Source organism: Carassius auratus, unplaced genomic scaffold, assembly GCF_003368295.1.
Source record: "Carassius auratus strain Wakin unplaced genomic scaffold, ASM336829v1 scaf_tig00005393, whole genome shotgun sequence".
Lineage (NCBI taxonomy): Eukaryota > Metazoa > Chordata > Actinopteri > Cypriniformes > Cyprinidae > Carassius > Carassius auratus.
The window spans coordinates 88,881-101,545 of NW_020523655.1; the positions used below are offsets into that span (position 1 = coordinate 88,881).

The 12,665-nt window shown below is 34.9% G+C and overlaps 1 protein-coding gene across 1 annotated transcript in view; it reads right to left on the reverse strand.

Annotated features, from left to right (window-relative positions):
- Positions 1-995: 995 nt before the first annotated feature.
- The window catches only part of LOC113070927 (kelch-like protein 29), a gene marked incomplete at its 5' end in the record, with an annotated part of 47,218 nt that continues 35,548 nt past the window's right edge, over positions 996-12,665 (reverse strand). The window contains 2 exons of the mRNA XM_026244275.1: positions 996-4,326; positions 7,263-7,407. Coding sequence (XP_026100060.1) covers positions 4,143-4,326; positions 7,263-7,407 — 329 coding nt within the window. The remainder of the gene's footprint in view (positions 4,327-7,262; positions 7,408-12,665) is intronic.

A 12,665-nucleotide genomic window follows, 5' to 3' on the forward strand; every position in this document is an offset into this window, starting at 1 on the left:
CTGTCAAGATCTGTTCTAGAAGTTTAATGTGAATCCGCCGGTCCACATCAGAACACAGCAACACAAACAACGAGGCATAAAGAGCGAGTTTGCAGCATGGGGAACATACCCACAGGATATGAGAACCAGGAACGGTGGCCTAGTTTATCTAAATGCCAGAAGGGGTTGGGTAACTGATTTTGATGGATGGGATGGCGATATATTATCTGAAGGAGGGGCCCGGCGGCTCGTGGCAAGAGATGGAGGTAGACAGGTGCAGAGGCTGGAAGATGCCGTGTGCGTTTACAGATCCTGCCAGAACAGAGTCACATGGCTTGGCTTTTTTAATGCCATTTAGACAGCAGGCTGTTGGAGAAGAAGAGAGGGAGGGAGGCTGCTACAACAGCACAGAGGAAATGAACTGTTCCACATCAGTAAATATTGGAAGGGAGCATTTGGAGAATGCCAAAAGCCGGCACAAAGCCAACCGCACATTTTTATTCATGCCGCGTGACGGCTTAAGGGCATAAGCCAATATAATACATCTGCGATGATGATAAGACCGTCCTACATTATCATGATAATCAAAACTTATATTATTATTGGATAGGCAGTGGGGGAGGAATTCACGTTCACCTCTAATGTTCTGAAAGGTGCGTCATGCACCGGTGAAAGTCAATCCCAATTTACTGCGGCAAAGATATTCAACACGTTTATATTCTCTGAATGCAAACCGTTGCTAGGTGTGTAACAAGTTTAATTAAAAAAGTCTATTGTGATATTTTGTACTCTAGTCGTCATTTTCAAGGTGTCTGGAGTGGATTATAGGTGTGCATCACCTGAAAAGAGTCCAGTGATATTCTGGTCTTAAGATATGGCCTTATTCAACATGCATCTGTGTGATTTTCAACTGTTTTATCATCAAACAGATTAAACTGTACTTAATGAAACAGCTCAACTTGATTCCCAACACTTAGAGTCCAAATAAACAAGAGACCAGTGATTCTTTCATTACGAATGTACATTGTATTTTGCATACATGTTATTGTTCTAATTAATGATGAAACATGATCATTAATTCAAACGATAACAGCTTGTGTTTTGTACATAACATTTCTTCAACATACTATAGTATATACATTTTGTCTAGAAACAGTCTGTTGACATGTAAAGGTCCTAAAATAAACTTTAGTTACTTTCGTGTACAGAGAATCGTGCTCCCTGTCGGACAGCATGTCCATGTTTGGTGGTTTGGCAATGCAGAGGAATTGAAGGCAAACACTTCCTGTTCTCTTTCAGAGTCTCAGATGTTTTGTGCTTTGGCTGCGTGCAAGAAAAGAGTAAAACGGTCCAAAGAAAAGAAAAGAAATTCTAGCTACAAATGTCATTTCAGTTCAGTTCGAGGTGCTCAAGCTTAAATTCAGATTCCGGTTCAAGATGTCTCCGATTACAGGTCTTAAATGGCATCAACTCCTGTAAATGCAAGGTCTTCACACATCTCAAATTATTATAGTCTTCTGTGTTTGGTTAGTATTTTATAATAAACCTACCAGATGTCAAGTTAAACTTGTGCAGATGTGAGTTATAATCAAAATCTGCATCACAGTTTTTAATGTCAACGTATGCTTGATTTCATCTATCACAAATTGATGGGATGGTGTACAATAGAGGCAGGTGTTTGAAGGACAGGACTCGTTTGCACTGAATATATCTTGCATTAAGTTTCATTTTCTTTCCCAGTTGGCTTTTGTTTTTTCTTGTTTTAAGCATAAACCTCTCTAAAATGAAGTTAAAATGAAGTTTTTGCTTGAAACAGGATAAAACTGCTTTCCAACGGGGGAAAGGAAAATAGAAACATAATTCAAGATATAAAAACAAGATAAGAGCATCGAAAAAAAAAAAAAAAAAAAAAATTAATTCCAGTATAAAAAGGGAAAGTAGTTTCAAAGGTTGTTTCAAGTTATTCCAGTTTGATGAAAGATACAAAGCCAATTTTGTTGATTCTCTAGAATGACGTGCAACAGTGAATCATTCACTAAGAAAAATAAATAAATAAACAGGGTAATTTTTGATTTAATGTTGACTTCCAAAAAACACATTCTGTCCAGGCCTGATTATAATTGACCCCTCGCCAGTCCTACCTTGGCAACTGTTGCCGTGTACCATATAATCAGACAAGCTCTTGCTCCTTTCTAACATAAACCTATAGAGGATCTGTGTGTCTGAATCATTTTAAATGCTTTTTTCAAATCTTCAAATAAAGGTTGTGTAATAAATTATACTGTCACCCTCATTCCCAAATTAACATGTAAGATGTCAGCCAGAATTGCAAAAAAAAAAAACTTAGGTTTTTAATTAATATTTTTGACTTGTCACAAGTCTACTTGAGAAGCCACACTGCATAAGGTATTGCATAAGATATGGTTTTCATAGATTCTTTCTTTAATATAGGAGAATTCTGTCTTACTGCACTGGCTGATTTTTCCATTTGTTTTTAACTTGTTTATACTTAAAACAAGTTAAAAACATATGCAGTGCATTAAGACAAAATACACTCGTATTAAAGATGCAACATCAAAAAACTAGTGCTAATAACTTATGCAGTGTTGTTTTAGTAAATTTGGTAACACTTTAGAATAGGTAACACCTATTAGTTGCTTATTAGCATGCATATTACTATAATATTAGCCATGTATTAGTGCAACATATTAATGCCTTGTTCTACTTGACCTTACTCTACATCTCTAATATTGCCCAATTCGTAAACCTGACAACTACTAACTTTTAATAAGCAGCAAATTAATAATTTATTGAGAGAAATGTCGTAGTTAATAGTCAGTGTTACCTATTCTATAGTGTTCCCATAAATTTATTTGGTTTCAAAGATTTTTAAATATTTTAACTGGAAAACAAGATTCATGTATTAAATAAATACATATTTATTAATATTTTTTCTTGTTTTCTAGTATAAATATCTAAACATTCTTAATATTTACATTAGATTCAAAATGGCATAAAATAATTTTCTGAAAAAAAAAAGTATTAATTAAATGAAGTGAGTTTTTGATTGAAACAAGAATATCTGGCAGTGAGATCAGAAAAATAATCTTGTTTCCCCTTTTAATTACGTTTATTTTTCTGACCCATGCACTGACAGATAATTTTTCTTTTTTCAGAAAACAAGACTTTAGTCATTTTCCTGGCAAAGTAAACGGATCTTGAATTTAAATCATTAGATGATTGTATAAAGAAAACCAGGCAAAATACTAACTAAGAACATTTTTTGCAGTGCATGTCATTTTCTGTGCATATTAATTCAGATGATATAGTATCTGCGGTGGTAACTAGCTGTGTTCACTTACACTAATGTGATCAGCCGTGATTGCTTTTCTCTTTTCGGTGACTGCGAGAAGCATTTGGCAGCCTCTGTTCACAGTCTCTGCCATTTTTAATCACGTTACTGCATAATTTATCAGTTTCGGATCCAAAACGGCAGATAAAAGATCCACGCTTCATTCCAGCCCACGTACGAATAACATCCAATCCATTTCACCGCTTCACAAATTCATTTTACTAACAATTGCACTGAAATCTGCAGGGACGTGCTTGTCTGAGTGAGCCACAGTAACTAAAGAAGGTGGAGCTTATGGGAGCGATCACATGAGGTTTCAGTGCTTTTTCGACAACTTTGTCTTCCCTACATTATTAAAAAAGTGCTTTCAAATGGAGATGATGAAAAAGCGATACGACTGAGTGAACCATCATCACATGGATTATTGAAACCAGACGCTGTGATTTTACAGTATTGCTCAAAGAAAGAAGAATGAAAGTAATGCAAACATTAAAACGGTGGCAATGCAAAAACCTAGTGAACTCTGTAAATGAAGATAAAAAGGTATTGTGTAAAAAAGTTCAATCCGAATGGCCACAGAGCATTAAGGCTAGAGCCACGACACACACACACATCAAGGACAGCTCTGTCAGGTGCGCTATATTACACGAAGGCCCGTTTGCGCCCGGCAGAAATGATTAGCTTCTACATTCCCAGTGGGTGTCAGAAAGTGAGCGCAGCTTCGGGATCAGCACTGCTAATCCTGGCCGTGTTGTGAAAGTGGGTGTCCGGTGTGCAGGAGACGGTGGAGTCGTGTTGGCCTGTGTCAGCGTCAGCCGCTCTGAATGTACTTCTTAATAACCACGCAGCCGTGTCTGAAGAGCGGGCAGGGCATGCTCTGCTGCAGCGTCCACACGTTTGTACAGGGGTCAAAGGCCTCCATGGTTCCCAGCGCTGGACCCTCGCTGCTCACGATGCCACCGGTCACATAGATCTTCCCATCCAGGACCACCGCACTAGAAAAGACGTTATTTCAGAACTGGTTTAGTTTCTTTTTACTTCAAAATTGATTTTCACTTTCAAGTACATATATCAGAACCACCTAGAACGTAAAAATAAAAGAAGAAAAATATATACTTAACAATAAACATATCAATTAATAATAATAAAAACAAAAATGACAAATGAAAATGATAATAATTAAACAAATAAGAATGATAAAATAGTTAAAAATATAATAAAAATGAAAACAATAACAAAAGATGAAATAGTTAAATAATAAAAAATAAAACAAAGAAAATTATATAATGTACAGTAACAATAATAACAAATCAGCCTATCAAGACATATACAGTGGAAAATCCTTAAAAAATAAATAAACATGAACTTAAATCACATAAAAACTTTATTCCTGGGACTAAATTAAACTAAAATAAATTATTTGATTTCAGCTAGTTTTTGTTTAGTTTAATTTGTTAGTTTAAAATTACTAATGAATAAAATGTACTGTACTACAAACAGACATGTTAAATAAATGACAAAGAAAGACAAAAACTAAATTACTTGAAAGCGAAATCAGCAAAAATTGAATAAAATCTAATTAAAATATTAACAAAAACTAAAACGGTTTATGGATGATAAACTGTCTGCACTGGAGTATATATTTATATACTGTAAGCTAACCCAAATCTGCTAAAACATATCATTCCTAAAGCTGAGGGCTAAAAGTCTTGGCCTATCATACTTGTCTTAATGCAAATCCTTGTTCGCTGGTTCAGTTTCTTTTTCTTTTTTTAAACGCTGGTTCAGTTTCTATTGTGGACCAAACAAAGCACTAAAATACTCTGTCAGTGTCTAAGTTGTATATTGTCACCAGAACTATGCAGTTCTCTCAGATTCCTACGCCTTGTTATTTGAGGAAAAAATGCCTGGGTTTCGAATTACATACATAAGTATAATGATTAAGATTATGTTCCCATTTGCGGTCTTACATAAAGGCTCTGTATTGTAAAACTGTCAAACTGATGGATGAAACGAATCATCTACCTCCTAATCTTCTCTTTGGGCCGTATTCATTTCAAGTCTTTGACAGGTTTCAAAATGTTAATGCCGAAACTCATTCGAGTGTGACTGTAACTGACATGTCGTTTTAGGAAAACATATTTGTATTGCAAATACACAGCAGAAGCATAAAAGGTGCCTGTGTGTGTTTTGGGGGAACGTGATGCACTAGCAATTGTTTTGTGGCTCATTCGTGCTTCATCTGCTGCTGAGGTAATTACTGCCTCTGCTGCGAATACCAATCAGCAGTGAAAGCAAATCGGGCCCAAAGCACGACCCTGGGGGACACCGAATAAAGTCTTAGGAGCGAGCAGGGGAGGCTTTGTGTAAACTGGAACACATTGCTTTGACAATGTGCTTTTCTCAGCTTGATCCATCTGCATTCACTTGATGATGGTTGTTAATGCTCATTTTTGTTCATTAACATTACATAATGGTAGCAGTTATGGGGTGAGAATTGCATTTTTTGGGTTATTTGAAAGCAACTTCGGCAAATTTAAATGATTATGTTGCTGAGTGAATAACAACAATAACAATAAAGTTAACTCAGTCAAAGCAATTAAACCTTAAAAAAAATGTGTTTTAGACAGCTGGAGCCTGTGGTGTTCTATATATCACATGATTAAGAGGGGCTATAAAAACGAGCGTTAGGTACGCTTTTTGACTAAAGCCTCTAAAAGTCTCTAATCATGATAGTAAATGTTTGATGTTTTAGAAAGTAGTAGCCTCAAGAACACACATGATATGAGGTATAGTTCATTTCTGTAATACAATTTTAAATGAGCAGCAACATATTTCCCAGTTTATGGAACCTTTTGAGTCATAATTACTAAGAAATTAAGTGAAACTAGATTAAAAGCTAATGTTAGACCAATAAATGTTAGTCAAACACAGTGGTGTGAATACAGATCTATAAAATTGAACAATATTGCTGAAATATTTAGGGTTTGTGAGTTTCCAGCATGAAATGTACCATTAATATATGATGCAGTTACTGTTGTAGCACATTTTTTTTGCTTTTTTGTTTTGTTTTGTCATTACTGTTAGTTATTTGTTGCGTTTTATATCTCATCTTTTTAAGTTTGTTGACTTTGTCACGCTTCTTTGTGAATTGGCCTAATGATAAAGTCTACAGAAAACTATATCTCAAATATCCTTGATTTGTAAGCAAAGCTGACCTTACATATTAAGTGTACTACTATATAACTATATATAGATACACACACACACGCGCACGCACACACACACACACACACACACACACACACACACACACACACACACACACACACACACACACACACATATATATATATATATATATATATGTATATATATATATATATATATATATATATATATATATATATATATATATATATATATATATATATATATATATATATATATATATATATATAAAACTAAAATGACAGATCAATTTATTATCTTTCTTCTTGAAACTTTGCTGAATAAGAAATCAAGAAATTTGGTTTGCTGAACCAATAAATAAGTCACATAGCTGGCATGACTAATTTACTGGCAGAATTTGGCATTTTGTAACAATGTGAGAAACTAAGCTTTTTGAAGCTCTGAATCAACTGAACCAGATGCTTTGTAAAATGATTCACCTCAACTAATTAAATAGCATTTAGTCTGAAGGTTTTGTGAAATATGTAAAACTGAGTTACGTGTGTTGTTAGGCAAGGCTTGACAATAGAATAGTAATACTGAAGCACCGTTAACAAGCGTAGATTTGTGCAGTTAACCTCTTTTCAGCTCTATTGAAAGAACCATCAATGCACATGAAAGTTTGAGTAGCCATGAGTGAGTAGTAGCTGTCCATCCAGATCTCTCCATGGACAGATGGTGGTGTGTATGCTGGTCTCACCTGCAGAACTGTCTGGAGTGGTTCATGTTGGGTCCTGCTTTGATGTTTCCCTTCTCAGGGTCGTAGATGGTGGTGGCTCTGGCATACGCTCCTCCCAGGATGAAGATATAGCCATTCAGAGTCACAGCAGGAGCGTATTTGTTATCTGAACAATGGGAGAATAAAACACAAAAGGTCAAAAGCCTAAAGGAAACCCATTTTTAAAATCTCTTTAATGTCCATAAGCAAATGCACTGCATTTTGTATCACAAGCTTGCATGCAAGCAGTGGCTAGAAGCAGCTGATGAAAGATTTTAATGTTTTTTATCCTCAGGAATAATGTGCATGGATGAATCATTCAGAGTAGGACCAGGAAAACATATTAAAGTAAATAAGGTCAACTGGCTTCATGTTGACTTCAGATTAATGTCTTGTTAAAAGGCATCGTACCTCATCAAATAAACAAAATCACAAAACCCATTGTGCAGCAGAGAGGTAAACAGTAAGCATATTACGTTTCATTTATTGAGAAAGCCAAGCAACAGCTTATTAATTTCAACAAAATACGAGTCTAACAATAACAGCTGAGGTCATTGTGTCGACTGTCCAATTGTAAATCAATAGCCCTTTTCCAGCACATTATGTTGGCATGAATGCGGTTAACTTCTTTGATTCAAGTAATCAAGCAGGAGAAAACACATAAATAATTGATGAGTGGCAAATTGAATTGAATTCACATTCAACCCAGCAGCTGTGACTTCAACCTCAGCCGCTGAAGAGAGACGCGAGAACATTGAGCTAATTAAATCTTGAGCCTTTTCAGATTTGGAGTGAGACTTCCCGGGAAGAACAGATATTACGGATAATGTAAAAAACAGAGAAAAGAGGAGGAAAGGTAAACAAATAATGGTCAAAAATAAAAGTGTGCATGCAGTCCAGTGCAATAGGCAAAACTGAACGCTAAACAAGGGAAATCTGTGATCTTACTTAATCTATCAGAGCTAAGCGGTGCTCTAAGCACATGACAAACAGAGGAAAATCACTACAGTCCACGAGTAAATCTCACAAAACCGGTTAAGAACCATGCAGGTCATATTCCACCCAATAGTAAAAGAATACATTTTAAAAGAATAATAATAATAATAAAAAGAGTTACATAAATATATATACATATATTCTTTGGCTTAATTTTATTTTTTTTTACACTGTGACATTATCTGTGTGATAAACAAAACAAAACAAAAAATTAATGAATGAATAAATAAATAAATTATTTGCTTAATATTTAAATATTTAAAAACTATAATTATGGAATTATTGTAATGCAAGAATATATGTTATTTAAATTGTAAATTTTGTATTTAAAGGAATATTTAAATAACAGAAAATGAAATTGCATTATTCATTAAATCATGCATTATTTGCATTATAATAAATAAATGCAAAAAAAAAATAATAATCAGAAATAATATTTATTATTTACATTTATATATTATTTATATATTATTAAAAATTATACAAATCAAATTATATATACAAATAGTTTGGACTCATCCATAAAATGTAAAAAAAACTTTTTATATAAATAATTAATAATTTAATAGTTATTTTGCAGTAAACTCTTAAATGTGGTGAAATGTGACCTAGAGATGTTTTCATGAGATTCAACTTCTACCTTTCTAGAGTTTTTTTCTGAACTTTCAGAATTTCTTGATTGAATCTCCTTTAGACATCAGTTCTGCGCCTGACCACACACGTTTGAGCGTGACTTTCAGCGCCCCCTATCATACCGCATGCGTCTGCCGTCTCCTGCTGGGCGCTGAAGTGTCAATCTCTCATCCTCGCTCATGTGCCACAACTACTAAATGGGGCTCTTGAAGGAATATCTCACACACACAGCGACGGCCCTTTTACAGTTAAACAAAGTTTCACACTTCCACGAATGTGTCTCAAACACCAAAGACCTTCATCTCCCGGTGCATTTCATGGCCACGGCTGCTTTATTTACATGTTAAACACAAAACACAATACAGTGCAGTGTTAGCCCGAGCCTGTCCCACTGCGTTTTCTGGCCTGTCAAACACAATAAGCCTGCCAGCGGGAGGAAGGTGTTGTCATTCACAGACGGCGGAGCTGACAATGCCCTTCCCTGCCGATAAGACGCACAGAGATGAATAATTGCAAATGGAAATATTAGGCAGATCACTGACTGTCAACAGAGAGAGAGCAACCTCTTACTGCTGACTGACCAAAACAAGCTTCTCCACGGCAGATCTAATCGGTTTTTTTAGCGCACAATGTGTCATTGCACAACCAACAATGCAAAAAATACTACTCTTAATGAGGATTTTTGTCAAATATTTGTAATCAAAATATCTAAAAGTCCTTAAAAACAACATTTTGTTCAGAAGCAACACTGCATACATGTTTAAGACTTGCTTTCAGAGAATGCATCTTTAACACGAGTGCATTTGAGCACGAGCTCAAACAAGTGTGAAAAATCTGCAAGTGCAATAAGACAAATACATTGCATATCTACAAAAAAAACACTATTGCATGAAGTGTTGATTCTCTCCTAAATGTATAATTTTAATGTGCTTTTTTATATATACTTTAACTAGAAAACATGCTGAAAAAGACTACGTTTTAATTTATTGAAAGAAGTCGCTTCTGCTCACCAAGACTGCATTTATGCAAAAACAGTCAGTAAATTTTTTACAATATTTTTACAATTTAAAAGAACCGTTTTCTGTTTGAATAGATTTTAAAATGTGATTTATATTTTTGCTCAAAGCTGAACTTTCAGCGTCATTACTCCAGTCTTGTTGATTTGATTTGCTACTCAAGAAACATATTTCTATATATTATCAATATTGAAAACAGTTCTGCTGCTTCATATTTCTTTGGAAATTGTGATTTCTTTTTTGATTATTTGAATAAATAAAGTTAAAAATAACAGCATTTATTTGAAATAGAAATCTCATTTCAGTATAAATGTCTTTACGGTCACATTTGAAAAATATAAATCAATATAAACATATATTGTGATCAGTCATTGTTGGGTTTGAACCCACAACCTTTCCGTCACCTCCCCACATCTTCAACCTCTAGTCTTTACTGTCCTACTCCGCAATTACATTATTATATTATGCTTCACAGTCATTTTAGTTCCTCTATTACTGTTGACCGTTTCCATGGCTTTATCGATTGAGTCGGAAGTCAAATAACAAGACAATGAAGACTTGGGTGCTTTGTATTTGAGCCTTCGCTTGTTCTTACACAAACACGGCTGCAATAAACATATGCTCCCTGGGCCACAATGTCCACAGCGACATCAGAATCAATAAGCACCTCACGGTTCATAGCAACATCGAAATCAATAAGCGCTCGGGCCGAGATGACGTTACCGGCTGAAACCCTCAAGAGTTCATTATCCACCTGCAACACTTGACATCTCCGATGACCTTTCCAGATCGCTCAAGCCCTTCACAATAATCCAAATATCATGTTCTTCTCACATGCAGCTGGCCTTTGGAGATGATGTCAGCCGCCGGCTCTGAACTTTGAGTCACTGGCTCTAAATGCTCATCGTCTATATAGCCGTACGTGTTTGGCCCTGCACACATGCGAGTGAACGTCTGCCGTCAGCTGTGGGGCTGAATGTCAGAAGCGCTCATATATCACTGTCTGAAGAACTCTCATGTGACATAATTCACATTCGGTTGGTTTGGTTCCATGCAAACATCAACACTGGCTGGAGGAAGAGTTCAATCCACAGAAATGACAACTCTATCATTATTTACTCACTCTCGTGTCGCTCTGAACCTGTATGCTGTTATTACTTCTGTGGAACTAAAAAGGAGAATCTTTACACAAATCATAGTGGCATCTTTTCAGCTCCGAAAAGAACAAGAAACAGCAAAAAACACCTTGAAAGTAGCCCATATGACTCGTGCGCTATATAAAGTCTCACTGAGAGCAATGAGAACGAGAGAAAAAAATACCTTGTTTGTATGTTTCGATGGTTATTTAATGGCAAAATCATACTGTAATACAGTATATACAATACCTACTGTATAAACATGAAATATATATATATATATATATATATATATATATATATATATATATATATATATAAATTATTTACTATGATGTTTAAGATACTTTTTTTTTTTTTTACAAATACTCAAATCTGGACAAACTGTATTAAGAGTAATACTGGAATAAAAATATATCAAACCAGAAATATTACAATCCAATACAGTAATGTGGATCTATGAATGAAATATCATAGTGGCATCCTTCCATCTTAAAAAAAGAACATGAAGACATATATAATATATATCTATAATCTTCTAAACTCACTGAGAGAAAAGCACCAGAAAATAACAGATGGAACAAAATGAAAAAGTTTGTTTCAATTTTTTAATCTTTTTGCAATAATCTGCCAAGTGTCTTCTTTGAAAAAAAATATGAATTAAAAGAAAGAGTCTGTTTTTCAGGTCTGTGATGAAAAAGTGGTTAACAGGTAATAAATGCATCATAACTATTCCATAAATATAATTTAATACCATATAATCTCTAAAATAATACACAGAGGGTTAATTATAGCTATCATTTGGCATAAATGCACTGTATTCACTGACTTTAAAGAGCTCTGAAATGCAGCGTATAGTGCTATGCAGCGCTTTTATTTATGAAATCACATCCTTTTGAACTTTAATAATAGCTCTTGAAATCATAATTAAGTCTTTTGTTATACTATTTAAATGCCATTCAAAATGATTAAAACAGACTTTAAACCCTTTGAAGAACCTACAAATCAGCCAAAAATGAGGCAGAGAGGACAAGAGATGGGAAGCTGTTAAAGAGAAATGCATGACACAAGAAACTAGTTACTAGCTAAGGTTGAGTTTTCATTATCCGTGCACTTCATGTTAGCAGAGACGCTAGCTATGCAGTGCAGCTCTATTCACACTGACAACTGCTGGAGGATTCTGGAAAACTCATTAAAAACAAACGACTTCTGGTCAGTTTGTTGCTGTAAAACGCAGTCGCCATCAAAGGACTCGGCGGGTCGCTTTGCTAAATAACACACGCGCCCATTAGCTGAACCAAAAATACTCTTTTAGAGATTTCAGACTAACCCCATTCAAGCAGATACAAGCTGTTCATGCATGACTAGAAAATAAATGCCCACAAGCTTCACCAAGACTGCTATCAACCGATTCGCATTATTCATGAACTATCTGATGCATGAGCTTTACAAACCTTGCTGACTTATATTAGAGTTTGCAGATACAAAACTGTGCTTAAAGAACAGCAATAAACAGCTGCAACTAGCAAAATGTATCTTAAAACAATATTTTGTCTTTGTATATACATATAACAAAACCAAAACACATAGGGACTCTTATTTTG